General features: G+C 40.5%; 1 protein-coding gene across 1 annotated transcript in view; it reads left to right on the top strand.

The window, feature by feature from the left end:
- The window catches only part of syne1b (spectrin repeat containing, nuclear envelope 1b), a 68,236-nt gene continuing 51,063 nt past the window's right edge, over window positions 1-17,173 (top strand). The window contains exons 1-31 of the mRNA XM_085257378.1: window positions 1-468; window positions 1,452-1,513; window positions 3,973-4,068; window positions 5,948-6,031; window positions 6,385-6,405; window positions 6,934-7,026; window positions 7,293-7,471; window positions 7,574-7,770; window positions 8,374-8,483; window positions 9,067-9,099; window positions 9,370-9,477; window positions 9,556-9,693; window positions 10,143-10,307; window positions 10,399-10,511; window positions 10,612-10,780; window positions 10,859-10,955; window positions 11,070-11,090; window positions 11,383-11,585; window positions 11,740-11,904; window positions 12,034-12,186; window positions 12,270-12,413; window positions 12,832-12,999; window positions 13,121-13,279; window positions 13,364-13,528; window positions 13,689-13,823; window positions 14,018-14,176; window positions 14,362-14,570; window positions 15,038-15,146; window positions 15,316-15,480; window positions 16,027-16,194; window positions 16,310-16,486. Coding sequence (XP_085113504.1) covers window positions 393-468; window positions 1,452-1,513; window positions 3,973-4,068; window positions 5,948-6,031; window positions 6,385-6,405; window positions 6,934-7,026; window positions 7,293-7,471; window positions 7,574-7,770; window positions 8,374-8,483; window positions 9,067-9,099; window positions 9,370-9,477; window positions 9,556-9,693; window positions 10,143-10,307; window positions 10,399-10,511; window positions 10,612-10,780; window positions 10,859-10,955; window positions 11,070-11,090; window positions 11,383-11,585; window positions 11,740-11,904; window positions 12,034-12,186; window positions 12,270-12,413; window positions 12,832-12,999; window positions 13,121-13,279; window positions 13,364-13,528; window positions 13,689-13,823; window positions 14,018-14,176; window positions 14,362-14,570; window positions 15,038-15,146; window positions 15,316-15,480; window positions 16,027-16,194; window positions 16,310-16,486 — 4,041 coding nt within the window. The 5' untranslated portion in view covers window positions 1-392. The remainder of the gene's footprint in view (window positions 469-1,451; window positions 1,514-3,972; window positions 4,069-5,947; window positions 6,032-6,384; window positions 6,406-6,933; window positions 7,027-7,292; window positions 7,472-7,573; window positions 7,771-8,373; window positions 8,484-9,066; window positions 9,100-9,369; window positions 9,478-9,555; window positions 9,694-10,142; window positions 10,308-10,398; window positions 10,512-10,611; window positions 10,781-10,858; window positions 10,956-11,069; window positions 11,091-11,382; window positions 11,586-11,739; window positions 11,905-12,033; window positions 12,187-12,269; window positions 12,414-12,831; window positions 13,000-13,120; window positions 13,280-13,363; window positions 13,529-13,688; window positions 13,824-14,017; window positions 14,177-14,361; window positions 14,571-15,037; window positions 15,147-15,315; window positions 15,481-16,026; window positions 16,195-16,309; window positions 16,487-17,173) is intronic.

The following is a 17,173-nucleotide window of genomic DNA, read 5'->3' as shown; positions in this document are numbered from 1 at the left end:
CACATCCACACAGGCATGGCTCCTCTGGATGGGAAAAACACAGGAAGAAGAAAGGATGGGATTGTAAATCACCCTTTCTGTTAGGGTTTTCTGCTTTGCCGTTTGTGTGCGCGTGTGTATGTGTGTGTGCTTGTGTGAGTGTGTGTGTGTGTCAGGTTGAGGGTGTCAGGGAGGAGGGGACGTATTCATCACAGCCTCCAGCAGCTCTTTTGCTTTCACTGGGAAACCAGACAGCCAGATCTGTTTTGCTTCCTGCTGGAAAAAGGGTGCAAGGACATCTGGGTGTTTTTGTGTCAGTTTTTCCACTCTGGATTTTATTTTCTCACGCACACATATATGCACACTGGAACTCATGAAATGCACAGGGCGAGAGCCGGAGAGTGGGGTGTAGAATGGCTCACTATAAGGATGTATCTGTCAGGAAGACTTCTTTAAATCTGGTGACTGGATTTTTTCAGTATCTTCGTGGTAAGTAGGGCATCATCTCTTGTCTGTGTGGTCGTATGTGGCTAATATGGGGCATAATATATCCTAATGCTTTGTAGGTGAATCCCTGCTTTGAAAACTAGTTAGCCTGCTGCCCAAACACAGCTCAGTGTTGCATCCTTGCATGTTCACATCTGTATGTACTTGCTATGCTTCAGTGGGCATCCCTAGTGCATCAGTGATGAAGCATTTGCCTGTGGGTTAACTTGATATCTTTGCTCCCTCTATAGTGTTCGCAATGCCTCCTTAAACACGTGACCACTGTCTATATCTCCAAGGGTGGATATTTGAAAATGGCCACTCTGTGTGGCATGCAGCATTAGCCAACTGGTATGTTTGACAGAGTGTTAGAAATCACTTCTCACCGTGTCAACAGCCAAAGCAAAGAAATGTGTTGTTTTTATTACACATCCTGAATAATGCATGAGGGATTTGGAATGAATATATTAATAGGCCACAAGAGAGGCTGAGGGTGACCTAAACAATCACACATGTTAACGCTGGACATGCAGGGTTTGCGGGGTGAGAAACTGCCTCTCTACTCATCCTCTAATCTCCTGGTGTGACCTCCTTTGGAGCGCACTTCCCAGGAGGATCCTTTATACTAGACCTGGTAATCAACCGCACACATCTAAATAGTCCACAAATTATGCATGCGGACATACACGGTGCAGGAGTGCTCCAATGCTACCAGACATTATATAGTGTAAGTTATGACAAAATATTATTCTGACCGTGGAAGTCCAAAAATGGTTTCAAGTCACAAAAGTTTAAGCGAGATTATTATTTTATGTGTTTTATGATTTTTTTTTAGTAGTTTACTATGTGTGTTCGTTTCATCTGGTGGTTTGTTCACTATAAATATCACCAGTTCTTCTGGTGAGCCTAACGTTGGAGCATAATGTATCGGAGCATGCGATTTAGCGATCATGTGTTGACATGGACTATGTTCCTTTAATTTCCAGATGAGCAAGAGGCAGTGCAGAAGAGAACCTTCACAAAATGGATCAATTCTCATTTAGCCAAGGTAAGTGTGAGTTTCCATCCATGCAGTTCACTGCTTTCTTTACTTAACTAACCTAAATCACTTATAAACTATCGGAAATGTAATTTACAGGCTGATCAAACTCACTTAAAGCAACCTGTCAAACTTGTCATATTTATGTAGCTTCTATTTTCAAGCTGCTGACCTGTCAGATCTGTAAAAGGAAATGATTTTTGCCACGTGACAACACCAGCCTTTATAACACTGCACAAGACAAATGAATTTATCCAGTTAGCTGTAAATAATGACATCGTTTACCAAGATGCTTAAGCACTCAAAACAAAATCCTGTTTAATGAGACTGGGCTGTTGTTTTACAATTGGTCTAATGAAGGGGAAGGGACAAACTCCACATACATACAAACCTGTGATTCTTCAGGTTAGATCAGGCAAAGATCAGTTCAGTTTTAAAGAATCAAACTTGGAATATTTATAGTCAAAGTGAAATGGATTTAAGGATTAACTAAAAACTGGCGTTTGAGCTATGTGTTTGTAGTTTTTTTAGCGTTTGTGTGTCTTCTGTTTAAGAGTGCGTAAGTATGTGTGTTGGTGTTCGGCTATTCATGTACTCTGTGTGTGCGTCGGCGTGTGTGTGTGTTTGCGGAGAGGATTGGCAGGGACAGTGATGCAGTGTGCAGATGGAGAGCAAGAGGGTGAGGACTGTTCCCTGCAGGCCGTCGTCTGCTTATAAGGTTCATGCATGTAAATTACAAGGGCCTAATGCACAACAATAACACATGCCCACATGCTGTATTGCATCACAGTGGGACTGGAATGCGTCAGGAGCTAAATTAGATTGCGTCCGTTGATGTACTGCATACCAGAAATTACTCAAAATATAAATAACTAGCTGGGAATCTTTATGTAACTGCAGATGACACAGCAAAATGTGTAGCATGGGGCAACGCTGCTTGTTTTCAGTCTGGGATCTGGCAAAGGATTTGGTTTAGAGGGGGCCTTTTGTTGAGCCTGATCTGCCCACGATAGTTCAAAGCTTGGCTTCTAAAACTTTAGAAGAATCTGAGTAATGTGGTGGGCCAGAGTTGGGACGCGCTGTTGGTCTATTCATCATTATTCATGCACTGCGCTCAAGCTCACACACTGCGCATACCAATAGGACTAATGTAGCATAAGCCACATCATGAAAGCCATTTCACACAGTCAGGTTTGCACTGCAAGCAGCTCCTGAGCAACCGCCTGATTTACCAGAAGAATTAACAGTGGCGACTTTTCTTCTCAATTTTTTTTTTTGCTGTCATGAAAAAATTCTACATAAAGATTTGGTGCACTCGTGTATAAATATTTAAGAATCGCTTTGAATTAAATTAGCTTTTTATAGATGAGTGTTGAACAAAGTTTATCAAAGTTTGAACTTCCTCGAGTTGTCACACTTCCGTTCAGCCTTTGTGCCCATTTCCTCTGATATTGTGTTACTAAGCAACTTTCCAGTGATTCTCACTGTTTTTCCACTGCTAAGCGTTTGCTGATAGCGCAGTAATTTTTAAGTTTCCAGGGTACGTGCGATTTTCCAAACTACAAAGGCTGCTTTATGCTGAAGGGCTGCTTTTTCTTTTTATCTAACAGAAATAGAATAGATCACGACATATAGATAAAACTCTTTAAACTTACATTCCTAAAATTGGGTCTCATACTTCAATGTGGATATTAAGCTGCAGTGTTGAAGGAACAATGTGCATTTTAATTAGGTTGTATAAAGAGGTGAAAAATCACAGGAAAAACCCAAATGGTGATCCCACGCAGTGTTATACTGTCTGGGCATTTACTGAGATTTTTCATTTAGATCATACAGAGCTGAGCACAATAAGAGATTATCTAATGTTGTTTTGTGACAAAAAGACAAAACAGTACATGCAACCAGTAACAAGACAGTAGCTTGCTTCTTCATGCTGCTTTGCCCCAAATAGGCAGCCAACAGCATCCTGTCATGGAATATGTTGAGTTGTGAAATGGCCCGTATACAGTGCCAAATAAAGAATTCCCATGGTGAGCTTTGCTTTTAATTACAGCTTCACTGTGCTGAATAAATAAACATGTGTTCTGGTTATTTATTCTGTGCTGAACGTGTAAAACAGTACGTCATAACGCTGTCATTCATGTTGGAGAATCTGCAGTTCTGTAAAAGTGTGGATATGTTATCAGGAGACAGTAACCGGTTAGGGTTAAATGAGTACCATCGCCTCAGGACTGGGCACCAAGCCACTGCTGAGGAAAAGGCACCATCTTTTCAGCTGCAGGGAGGCTGTGTAGTTGTTGCTAACAAGCTTGTTTCTCACAAACAGCCTTTGGTTTCTCCTCTTTGCTGTAATGTGCTGGTATCCTTCGATATGCCAGACTTCATAGTGTAATGGTTTAGCTTCTAATTACTGCAGATTTTCATGACATTTTTGCTTCTGCACATTAAAACCGTCTTCTCTCCTTCAGCATAAACCACCACTGGAGGTAAATGACCTGTTTGAGGACATCAAAGATGGGGTGAAGCTCTTGGCACTGCTTGAGGTCCTGTCTGGCCAAAGACTTGTAAGTATTTATTTTTTTTCAGGATCTAGGCATAAATTATATGAATTTACATTCATGTGAAAAAGAAAGATTGCACAGGACTTTCAATTTACAGTCCTGTGAAAAACTAATTGCGCTCCATGATGCAGTGCCTTGTAACACCTTTAGCAGCGATAACTTTGATTGCTTTCTCTATGATTTTATCATCTCTCACTTTGTTGTGAGAACATTTTGGCCCATTCTTTTAATCCTGCTTCAGTTCAGTGAGGGTTGCAGACATTCTGTCTGAAGGTACCACCACAGCATTTTAGTCACCTTGAGGTCAGGACCAGTGCAACACCTTGATGCTTTTATTTTTAAGCCATTCAAGTTGTAGATTCGCAGATATGCTTGAGATCATTGTCCTATGATGGAACCCATTTTCGGTAAAGCTATAGCTGTTGGACAGATGGTTTCACATTTGACTCTAAAATACAGAGGAGTTCATGGCCACTGTACTTCAAAATTAAATACTGTGTTTGTTTTTATGTGATTGTGGGCAGAACTCTTCACTTTGGTCTCGTTTGTGTAAAGAACATTATTCTAAAAGTCTTTTAGGTTGTTCAGATCCAACTTTTCAAACCTAACCTGTGCTGCCATGTTCTCGTCTGACAACCATTCTGAACAAGCCTTATTTGTTTAGTCTTTCTTGAATTGGGCCTGTAGATTCTGAGTTGTAGCTCTTGGATGTTCTGGGATTTCTCCGAGGATTGCATGGTTTGACCTTGGGCTGAATTTGCAGGGAAGTCCACTTCTGGGAAGTTCTGCATGTTTTCCACTTGCAAAAAAACTTTCTCATTGTGTAATGATGGACTTCAAATTGCTTCAAAATAGCCTTATAACCCTTCTCAGACTAATGTTCAGCAACAATTGCTTCTCTTATGTAGTTATTAATGTTTTCCTCCTTGACATTGTATTAACACGCATCTGAATGCTCCAGACCTGCAACCTGCCAAAATATGTGCTTTTACTGGGGTGGTCACACTTGCTGATAATCAGTTAATAAAGTGGATTTGATTAGCAGCAATTGACTGCTACTTACCTTGTAATTAATATGGAACCACTAAGCGTGTACTTAGGATTTTACAGGACCATACAGTATGTGGGGTTTTAATGTTAATGTTCTATTCTGTTAAATGAAGATGCTAGCAAAACCTACGTAATGATTTATTTTGTCCTGTGTTTAAAGCAACAAGCAAATCTAGTAGTATATACTATACTGTAAACTTAGACAACTAAGTTTCATTGAAAAGGTAAACATTTAGTCGTGGATTACTGTACAAGGACTTAATTTTGATCTCAGCCTCCCCGCTGTGAGGAGCTGTTAGTACTACAGTGCCGCTATTTCACTCTCTCCTGACACAGAAATACAGAAACACACACACACGCGCTGACCCAGATTCTGTTTTGCAAGTTCTGATTAGACCTGTCTTGATACAGACTTCCATGTCATCTGTAAAGCTGTTGGTTGGCAAATGAGTCATTCACTCTTTTCATGGTGAACAGTGTTTGAGGATTTCACTTACCGCTTTGGTCGTATTAGATCAGCCAAGATTTTAATATAGACAGATATGATTGGTTCTAACTCATGCTTTAAAGCTTGGGATTGTATTTTTTTTTCTCAAAGCAACTTTGGCACTCTGCTGTTAATTTATATACGAAAAGTCCTGCTAATTCTCACAGACCACTCCCTGTGTGTTACAGTGAGTCAGGGGTAGCTGCAAACAAACACAGCTTTTGTGGGATTAATAAAGTTATCTGAATCTGAATTTTACAAATTAGATGGCAGATGGTTGGATGAAGATATCCTTAACTTTAATGAGCTAGCTAAATTTTGACTTTCTGTCCTTTCTGTCTTAAGCCTCGTGAGCAAGGCCGCCAGCTGAAGAGGATCCACTGGGTTTCCAACATCGGCACTGCACTCAAATTCCTCGAAGGCAGGAAGGTAAGCATGCAGTCATAATGACAATTTGACCTTTCACAGTAAATTTTGTCAAGTATTTTTCTTCCACAACTGAATATAATACTTGAAATATGTGACATGTCTTCAAGAAGTCAAGGTATGGCTAATAACCCCCGAGAAAAAGCTTTTGATTGGCTATTTGGTTAGTATGCATGAGGTAGCTGTCGGTAGAAAATGCACTACGTTTAGAGAAGCAGGAAACGGGACTTCTTGATTACATAAGCCATCTCTAAATCTCTTGGCTCTGTTGAAGCCTGTGTCCCACTTTCATTGGAGTTCCCTCAGGACTGAGACTTCTATTGTTGTGATCTCTCTCCCATCACGTGTGGCTTCAGTCTGTGTATCGAGGATCACCGGTCAGTCGCCAGTAAACGCCCTGTGTGATCATATGCTGTATGCATCCTTTTCTTTTGATGCACGATGTAGACTATGCAATGCTTGGATACAATCATTTGTTTTCTATAAATGTAGCCATTAAGCTTTTCTACTGATGTGTGTTTAAAGCATTTTGACTACACCACTGATTACTGGTATGTTTGGCTCCCTAAATTCCAAAAGCAGAGATGCGAACATGACAAATTGTAGCAGTTCTTCAATGCAGGGTTTGAAACGCTGTGTTGCATCTGCTTTCGCTTTAACCTTTAGTTGAATACTTTTCTTTTGTTCATCTGGTTGACTCTTCATTGTGGCTGTTTGTGCCTTCTGCCAGTGACAATACTTAACTGCATCAAAGACGTGGCTTTGATGACTTTGAACAAAAAAAGCTTGCAGATTTCTTTGGACTGTGTAACTGAAAGGGTTCCTTTGGGTTGAACGTCTCACTTCTAGACTGCCTGAATATGACTTAACTCTCATAATAACCTTTCGCTTGGCTTTTGTTTCAGATCAAACTTGTTAACATTCATGCAACTGACATCGCAGATGGCCGACCATCAATTGTCCTTGGGTTGATATGGACTATTATCCTGTACTTCCAGGTAATACTTAATCTCTCTTTAAATCCCAAAAGTTTTATTACATTGTCTCTCTCCAAGGTGAGTTGCTCTCCTGCAAGTAACACCCTCTGATCATTTTTTATGGTCAACATTTAATGTATTGCTAATCTTTATGCTGTCTAACCTTTACAAAGGACAAAGTATGTAAGTCAAGCAGCTTAAAGGTGATGTTAAAAATTACAGATGCAGGGAAATCTCAAGACATGCTGCCATGTTCTCCTTGTTTTCTCTTCTTTTCTCTCAACTAGATTGAAGAGCTAACCAGTAACCTGCCAGCCCTTCAGGCTCTATCCAACAGCAACTCTTCTGTGGAGAGTATTACCAGCTCTGGAACAGGAAGCCCTCCAATGAAGAGAAAGGTGGTCAACAAATTTAAGGGCAATGCCAAGAAGGCACTGCTCCAATGGGTGCAGTGTACAGCAGCCAAGTATGTCACTTTAAAAATCATCATCATGATATATATCATATCGGAAAGGTTCGTGTATGCAAAGTCTGCAAAATGAACATTTTCACATTTTTCTTTTTTAAGGAATTTTGGAATTGAGGTGAAGGACTTTGGTCCCAGTTGGCGTGATGGCGTTGCATTCCAGTCAGTGGTGCACGCCATCAGACCTGACCTGGTGGACATGGAGGTGGTACGGCGAAGAAGCAACAGGGAGAATTTGGAGGAGGCCTTTTCACTCGCAGAAAACGAGTTGGGCATTCCCCGTCTGCTGGATCCAGAAGGTGTCCTTGACCTTTTCAACAGCTCGCATTAATTATTCCAGAGTTGCAGGCTATTCATGCAAAGTGGTATTGAGCATGCATGCTTAACTGTTGAGTGTATGTTTGCTAGTGTTTTAGCACAGGAAATTGTGCTGCTAAGTTGTGTGGTGGAAAATACCACCTTACAGAGGATTAATATTCTGTGCTATCTGTAGCTCTGAGTTTCAGTCTGTGTAGAAGCAGTCTGCAGCAGCTCTGCAGTCCTGTCTTCTGTAGCAGAGTCGTGATGCTTTATTGCAGCTACACATTGAAATGCCTTTGCTTTTACAGGAGCTTGACCCCGTTTTCTAGAAACATCAGGTCAAGGATGGAAATGAAAAAGACATGTATAATTAGCCGGCAGGCCTTGGGAGAGTTATCCTAAGGACACAAAGTATTTATGTGCCATACTGACTTAATACCAAAAGTAATGACTATGTCAGATATCCTCCTCATCATAGCACATTTTACCTTTAATACTGACAGGATTATTAAACGTCTCAATATATTTGCATCCATTTTTAATATGATTCTTTTTGTATTCTTTCAACAAGTGCAGTGGACAATGTTTATGTTAATCTGCAGATGTGGACGTAGACAAGCCAGACGAGAAATCCATCATGACATACGTGGCGCAGTTTCTGAAGCACTATCCGAACCCCCATCATTCTGAGACTGACGGTCAGCAAGATGAGGTAGCTAACCCTAAATTTATCATTTATTTTTCAAGTGTATGTAGGCAGTGATAGTTTGGGGTAAAATGGGGATTAGAATGAATGTGTAACTACATACGTTACTACATTTAAATTTGTACTTAGTGCCTACAGTTTTTCCAAAAACTGCCGACATACAGAGAACAGTCCATACTTAATGAAAGTTGCTTCATCTGCTGCTGAGCAAAAGTTTTGAATAGCTGTGTCTGCTTATATGTGATTCTTGTCATTTTATCACATAAAGCTTAAGTGAGATAAAGCAATCATTGCATGATCACAGCATAAATATAATCATCAATATAGTTTTCCATCAACATGGGCTCATTTAATTTCGTTCTTTAATTTATTTTTTGTGCACATTAAGCTGCTTCTTGGCTCAATTCCAACTTTTGCGCTGTCAGTGCCAGTGCTCCAGGTGAGCGTTCAGGTCACGGCGCTGCATGCTTCCTGTTTGGAGTGAATGTCCACCTCGATCTTGTTCCATTTTCTATCCACTTTATTTCTTTTTCCCTTGCTGTTCTAATGCTTTTATCACATATTTGCATCTCTCCGCTTTCCTGGATAGTTTGGTCCCCAAGATATAGAGCAAATGCTTGAGGTATGTTCAACTTAAAAGACTAAATCAGAGTTTCTAACAAGATACTGTCTGTACACCCTTTTCTTCTACCTTAACTTTTAAAACTATTTAGTCCTTAAATGTAGAGGTTGTGTTTGCGTGTGGGTCTCTTTGCAAGTTGAGTCTTGAGTCTAATCTTTAACTGTGTGTGTTCGGCATGTCATTTTTACTTGAGATTCCCATTGGCCTGCTTATAATGAAAGAGATTAGGTCTGTTCCCAATCTAAGCTGTATGTGTGCTGATTGTGACAGAGAGAGGAGCGGAAGATGCTGAGAGAACTAAAGGTGTTTTTAGATCAGCTGGAGAGAGATGTGCTCCGGGCCCAAGGAACAGAGGGAAGCCTTGCTGACAAGTACCAGGTTAGTGAGGTGTGGCAAATGGACTGTAGCATTCTTCTTTGGAAAACTCATTTAGCAATGTGTGTCTCCTTTTTTTAGGCATTTAAGAACTTCCGTGTCCAGTATGAAATGAAGAAAAAGCAGACAGATCCACTCTTACAGCCAGTCCAAAAGGATGGCAAGCTCTCTGTGGATCAAGCTCTGGTCAAGCAGGCCTGGGACCGTGTGTCTACCAGGGTAATTGTACTGCATGAATAATTCATTATGGGCCACATAGACAGCAGGAAAATTTGTGATAATTAACCACACATGAATTAAATAAAACCTGATGATTAGCAATAATCATTCTTTTTTAGTTGTTGTCCTTTTCTTGGCTAAAAAGATTGGATTGATGCACTGGAGGCTCTGAGAAACACCAGTCAGGGTTCATCTATTTACTCGTTGCCAATGAAAGTTCAGTGGGGTGCAAGCGGTTTGTTCAGAGGGGGAGGAGATGGGAACAGAGGCGATTTTGTTCACGGGGTGGTCTACTCCTCGAGACCTCCACAGCTTGTCTAGACTTGCATAACACTCTTTTGTGGCCTGATTGCTTGTGACCATGTGGAAATGTTATGCCCAGCATAGCCTCCTGTACGGTGGGATCTTGCTTTGGTAGAGTGGTTTTGTTTAATGAGTGTCAATTGCAGCTGCTCGACTGGCACATCCATCTGGACAAGTCCCTGCCTGGGCCTCTGGGAGTGATTGGCGCCTGGCTGCACAGAGCCGAGATGGCTCTGAGAGAGGACATTCCCATCCAACATGCTCATGAGGAGACAGCCAATGTTCTTCACAGAAAACTAGAGCAGCATAAGGTAGCATAGCTTACCTTTTAGCCTTTACGTGTTGTGGGGTTAACTTTGTTTTGGACGGTATGAAGAAACAGGCGCTTGTTTAATTTTGCAGGAGGTATTGAAAAGCTTGGAGTCCCACAGGCAAACCTTTCAGCAGATCCACAGGGACAGATCGGTGAATGGGGTACCTGTCCCACCTGAGCAGCTCCAGGATATGGCAGAACGGTAAGATCTTTGTCAGGATAAGTGCATTTTTCTTTACCGTTTCATGATTTCTTTTTTTGCACTTTTCAAAATAATAACAGACCATTTGTTTAATTTGCAGGTTCAACTTTGTGTCTACATCATCACACGCTCACTTGATTAAGCTGGAATTCTGGGAAATGAAGTATCGACTGATGGCATTTCTTATGTTGGCTGAATCAAAACTCAAGTCGTGGATCATTAAATACGGCCGACGGGATTCAGTTGAACTCCTCTTGCAAAGCTACCTTGTAAGTTGAAATCATAGGAATTGTAGTCTGGGTTTTTAAAAGACATCAAACCAACGAGCGTTTCTCTTTCTGTTTCAGACATTCGTTGAAGGCCACAGATTTTTTGAGCAGTATGAGACAATCTTCACAGGTCTCAAGCAAGCTGCAGAGGTTTATGTTAAATCTGACAGTTCAAGTAAGTCTCTTTGCATTTTTATTTCTAAGCTGCTTTTTTATTTGTGCATACTATATGCAAGTGTTTTAATTTGGGCTTCTAGTAAACAGACTTACTGTTGATTTCACGTTACAGGGTCTAAGACCTGTAACAGAGGTAAGTCCAAAAACAGTCCAAACTTTGCCTGATCCTGAGCCATTTCTGTCTGCAAATAGGGGGCTGCACTTCTCGTTTCTCTCTCTTTAAAATCCCCAAACTATGAAATCATGCATAATGCATGCAGTAACAATAATTTGAATGCTTTTTTAGCATGATTTTTCTGACCTAACACACCAGCATCAACCATGAGGCCAAATCATCAGCGGACATAATCAAATGCTTTGTATACAGGTGGCAACCATGTAGATTTTGGTTTAACTGAACTACTGTTTCTATTCTCTGTTTTAAGTTGATGAAGCAGAGGGGGTGAGTAAATTCCTCAGTGATACCACAGCTCAGTGGAAGAACCTGGCTTTGGAGGTGCGCAGTGTACGGAGCATGCTGGAGGAGGTGATCGCTAACTGGGAGAAGTACAGCAGCACAGTGGCAGCTCTGCAGGCTTGGCTAGAGGATGCAGAGCAGATGCTCAGCCAGTCAGAGAATGCCAAACGTGTAAGTGCATTCAGATAATAGAAAAAACAATATTTTCTGTACAATTTATGTTGATTTTTTAAAAACATGAATAGAAAGAAAAGCATATTTTTCTCTTTGGCCAAGGAGTGTACAGTTAAAGTTGTGTTGCCTTTTGTATTTTTCTTTGTTACAGGACTTTTTCAGAAACTTCTCCCACTGGATCCAGCAGCACATGGACATGAACGATGCCGGGAACTTTCTCATTGAGACGTGTGACGATACGGTCTCACGGGATCTAAAGCAGCAACTTCTGCTGCTGAACGGGAGATGGAGGGAACTGTTTGTTAAAGTCAAACATGTAAATGCAACACACTTTGGAACAACACATTCACCACCAAAAAATATCGAATTGTACTTATTATCCAAACAGCTGCAAGTTTTAACGATTTGGACAAAAATATTGTGGTATCTTTTATTTCACTTGCAGTATGCAAGAGCGGATGAGGTGGATAAATTGAGGCAAGACTACCAAGACGGGATTAATACACTGAAGATGTTCATGGATGCAACCAATGAAAAGATGACAGCTCCTATCCAAGTATCTTTTCTAAATTGCAGAGCCTTTGTCCAAGATGTTGAGGTAAATCTGCTTTCTCAACTTAGATAAATCCTTATGTATTCTCTATTATATGATATATCATAATTTTTTTCAACTTCCTCTAGGAAATTAAGCACAAATTGCCAGCTATGGAAGCAGCTTGTAAGGCAGCAAGCCGCACAGCTCAGCTGTTAACCAAAGACACTCCACAAGAGGAAGTTTCACAGATGATGACTGTGATGGCTTCAATCAAAGAGCAGCTGAGTAACGTGTGTACAAGTCTATATAGATTACATGGCCTTACTTTAATGTGTGATTAAAATAGAAATCCTGCTGCTTAACACCACTGCATCTTACTTACTTTATTAGCTTTTTTGCACTACTTTGTATTCCTGAGCAAAGGAGGTCTTTAAATGAAATCCAAGCTGTGAGATTTAACCTCTTAGATTTTCTAGCCCATGGTTTATTAAAATTAAATCAAGAACTGCCACTTCCTACAACATCAAATGTACCATTTTTATTAAGAAAATAAAAGCTAAACTGCTTTTTTACTCTAATAGAACATTTTGTTTTTACATACTGACATTTTTTTTAAAAAATCATAATGGATGGATAACCTGTATTGAACTTAAGGATAATGAAGTTTCTTATGATGAAATATTATTACCATTTCTCTCCTCCAATCAGATACGGGAGAGATGTTTGCCTCTGCTTCGGGAGTCTCAATCGCTTTTACCTCCACTGGAGGAAATGGAGAAGAATATCACAGGCTTCTACCAAGCTCTGGAGAAGGCTAGTCATATCACCAGCACCACCGACTCGGAGGGACCAGTAGACTTTAAACAGAAATGCCAGGTGAGTAACTGTGAAATACACTGAGGCATTTTAGTAGTTCGGATTTCGAGCAGATTTATGTATGTTTTAGCCTAAACTAACTAACCTAAGCTAACACCCTACCTGTCATTTAATTCTACAGGAACTGGCAACCTTCACACATAGCTGTAAGAAGTGTCTGACAGTAATAGAGAAAGACCACCAGACCATCCAGAAAATAATGAACAGTAGTAAAACCCTCGAGCATATGGATATGGGTCTACTGCAGAAACGGGTAGCAGACCTGCAGACCTCATCACAGGTAAACATCAAGACCTGCTGTCTTCTCCACCGTAATCAGTGACTGAATTATTTTAGCACTAAAAATGATTTGTTTTGTGCCTAGAACTTGATTAAAGAGTCCACAGAGTGGAGAAAACATGTGGAGGCCAACAGCAGTCTAATGAAGAGATTTGATGAGTCACGGATAGAGCTGGAGAAGGTTCTTAAAATGGCACAGAACTTTCTGACAGAAAGAGGCAACCCAGAAGAGCTGCTGAAGAAACACACTGTGAGTGTACTTTGCCAGATTCAGATGTTTTAGATCGTTCATATCAGTTTATGACAGTATACACGGTATTGAATCCCAGTGCAGTAACATGTACAACAATGAAACAAAGTATAGTCTGTGCAAAGTGTTAAACATGATGAGCAGTTATGGGTTTTTTCAGGAGTTCTTTGGACAGCTCGACCAGCGGGTCTTGAACACTTTCCTGAAAGCTTGTGATGAGCTGACAGACATTTTGCCGGAGCAGGAGCAGCAGTCACTGCAGGAAACAGTTAGAAAGCTGCATAAACACTGGAAGGTTGGTGTCAAGGATGTTTAATCCATTAATTTAAAATGTTTTCAATCTCAATATGACTTTTATAAGATAGTAGGAAATTCTTAAAATGTACTGGAATGACTGAAACTCTCTCTGCAGCTTTTCAAAAAGTTGGTGCAAACAAACTGTGCTGCTCAGAGTCTGACAGCTTTGCTGTTGTCTTTCTCCTTTTTCAGGATATACAGACAGATGCTCCCTTTCATCTCCTGCATCTGAAGGTGGAGGTGGAAAGAAGCAAGCTGATGTTGTCACTGCAAGAGTGCCAGGCAGAGCTGACCAGGGAAAACCGCCACCTGGCTAGCATGGGGAGCGAAAGGCTCATTAAGGAGCACAGGGTAAGCACAGTGTAGATGGCTGGCTGGCCTGGTTACATGTATTGATTAACTCAGTGTGAATCAATTCACTGCCTCGCACAGTAAGTGTGTCAAGAGCTGAAGCTCTTTCCTGTCACCCAGCTTAGCAGCATTTTGTTTTGCCTTGGATTTACATGCATTTTCTGCTTTATATAAATGGCCTTCAGGCCTTCTTTAGGGAAAAGGGTCCACAGTCTATATGTGAGAAAAGGCTGCAGCTGATGGAGGAACTTTGTCAAAAACTCCCCGAGGGTGACCTGGCTCACCAGACCTTGGAGACGGCAAGAAAGGACTTTGCTGAGGTCCGGGAGGAGATTGAGAACACTCACCAGAAGCTAATGCAGCACCAAGATAAATGGAAGGAGTACAACAAAAGGTGCAATAATGTTATAAAATTAGTCATTATGATTCATTTCTTTCAGTGTAAACACTTTCTGTAAATGTCACATACGCACATACTTTAGAATTTAACCTCGTGTTTTGTGGCGCTGCAGCAATAAAACTGTGTGTTTGTCATTGCCGTGCAGTGCCACACATTCCTGGCATACCCGATGTAATCATGTTAACATTTTTTCATTCACTTGAGAAAAAGAACAGTAGTTGTAGCAGTTACGAGTGTATTCAGTTTTTGGTGCAAAGATCACAGATTCCAAATTATGTCCATCCATCCATTCTCCTCCACTTATCTTTATCAGGGTCACGGGGGGCTGGAGTCTATCCCAGCTTCCATAGTGCATCTGATATTTAATTATATATATATATTTTTAGAGAAGTACTCATTTTCTGTATGAATTTAAAGTGCTGTTCAAGGTTTTCATGAGATTTGTTTTTGGTGTCAAACAGATACGCTGAACTTTCCTGTTGGCTTATATCTAAAGAAAGCCAACTAAGGATGCTGAGAAATCGAGCTAATGACCCCAATAAATATGGCACGGTGAAGGCTACCATAACGGTGAGTTAGTCCTCTTCCTAAAGTCCAAACTGTTTACTTCCTTTCCCACTTTCTTCTGTGGTGTGTCACATCTTCTCAGTGTCGTGTCTGAAGCTGTTACTGTATAAACACTCCGGGTCAGGTGACTCTTGTCCACACGGGTCGTATCACACTCTGTTGTTGTGTGCAGGAGCTGAGGAATGATGCAGAGCTACAGGAGGGGAATCTTGGCTGGCTGAAAAGCCGTATGGCTGTACTGATTGAAATCTGTGCTGACAGCGATGCCCAGAGGCAAGGAAGTGCACTGAGCAAGCTCTCCACTGATTTTAAGGGTCTTCTCGCTTCTCTGTTAGAGGTAAGTGATGTTCTCACATGTTTTTATCTTAAGGTGCCAAAAACAATTAAAATACCATACAGTAAAAATAAACTGTGAATACAGATATAGTATGAAGAGTGTGAAACTCATTTTAGTTAACTTGCCACATGCAACCCAGTTTGAGTTGGACCTACTAGTCTTTAACAAACCAGTAATTTATTCAAAAATTAGGCACAAATACTTCGTATGTAGATCTAAATCACAGTCATATTTTACTTTTTAACAGAAAAACAGTTAAAATTGGGATTATAAATGATTTCCCTCCAATTTTAAGATATAAATTTTCATGCTGTGCAGTCATGCTCTTGACAGGATGGCTCTGGCCTGTGGACCATATAAGTGAGACCACTGAATTTTATCAAAATATCTCTCATCAGCTACAGTCTAAGATATGAGTTATTAAATATTGTTACAGTTGACATCATGAAACTGACATTTTCCAGCCAACAGAAGCAGACAATAGCAATATCCAAGCGTAAGTATTGTTTGTGACAGCGTTGCGTTTTCTCTGATGTCTTTAATCAGGCTGAGAAGATGGTGCTGGCTGTTGGGGATTGTGTACAATTCAGAGAAGAGGTACAAACTACACTGGAAGACCTGCTTCAGGGGCAGAAAGAGGCTCAGGCTGAGGTTACTAAAATACTGGACTGCTCAACTGCTAGAGAAGCCCAACAGATGCTGCTTGTTCATCAGGTATCCTTAGACCAAACAAATAATTCCACATTACCGTGCTTTGGATTTTGTTTTTGCTTGATTTTCTTATTGAATTTGACTCTGATAACCAAACAATTTTAATGTTTCCCAATAGCAACTATTAAAACGCCTGAAACTAAAGAGGAAGGATGTTCAGCACCTTTTCACCAGAGGCCAGCAACTCCAGGCTGAGGAAGGATTGGGGGAGACTCTGCAGCAGGACCTGCAGAGTTTAGAGAACACACTTAGCAAAATGGAACAGAATATGGATTCACAGGAGCAAAGCCTTGAGGTGAGCAGTGTTTAAGACTGATCTGAAAGCAACGAAAGCTATTGATACACTGATACACTGGCTAAAGTGATGAAACAGTGTTTTTGATGCATGCTTCTTCACCCACTAAAGTCATAAAGTTCTTTTTGTGACACTGTGCTCTGAATAATTCTGGTGAAATGAGCATATGGTGTGAAAAGTTATTCCCAGGATCTGAGCTTAATCCTGGTGTAGTGATCAATTTAGCAATTGTATTATTCAATTCAATTTAATTCAATTTAATTCGATTCAATTTGTATAACCTAGTATAAGTATAAGTAAGGGTTTTACGCCCATAAAACCATATTAAGAAATATTTGGGGGAGGAGAAGGAGGAAGTAAAAAAATGGATTTTATATGCAAGTAAGAGTATTGTAAAATTAACTCTGTAAGAAACTGGAAGCCAATGTAGCCCTGCTAAAACTGGAATGATTTGTTTTTGTTCATTACCTTCATATTTCATATAGTTCTAGATAAGTTGCAGTCTACTGAGAAGGTGTTTTTCAGAGTCATGGCAGGAAACTTCGTACTTTGGCGATAATCCTAAGATGGAAGAATGGTGGAACCAATAATGGTTCAAACCAGAATCTAAAATAAAGCCCAAGACTTTTAATTTGTGGCTGTACTACGTCAGGTGATGTCCCCAACTCATGAAAAGGCAGATCGTGT

The sequence above is a fragment of the Mchenga conophoros genome, linkage group LG19 (genome assembly GCF_057382185.1).
Source record: "Mchenga conophoros isolate Kocher_MC1m ecotype Shallow Benthic linkage group LG19, M_conophoros_male_GT1.1, whole genome shotgun sequence".
In the NCBI taxonomy this organism is placed as follows: domain Eukaryota; kingdom Metazoa; phylum Chordata; class Actinopteri; order Cichliformes; family Cichlidae; genus Mchenga; species Mchenga conophoros.
The sequence above is the reverse complement of the archived record's forward strand: the minus strand, read 5'-3'. Positions and strand labels throughout refer to the sequence as shown.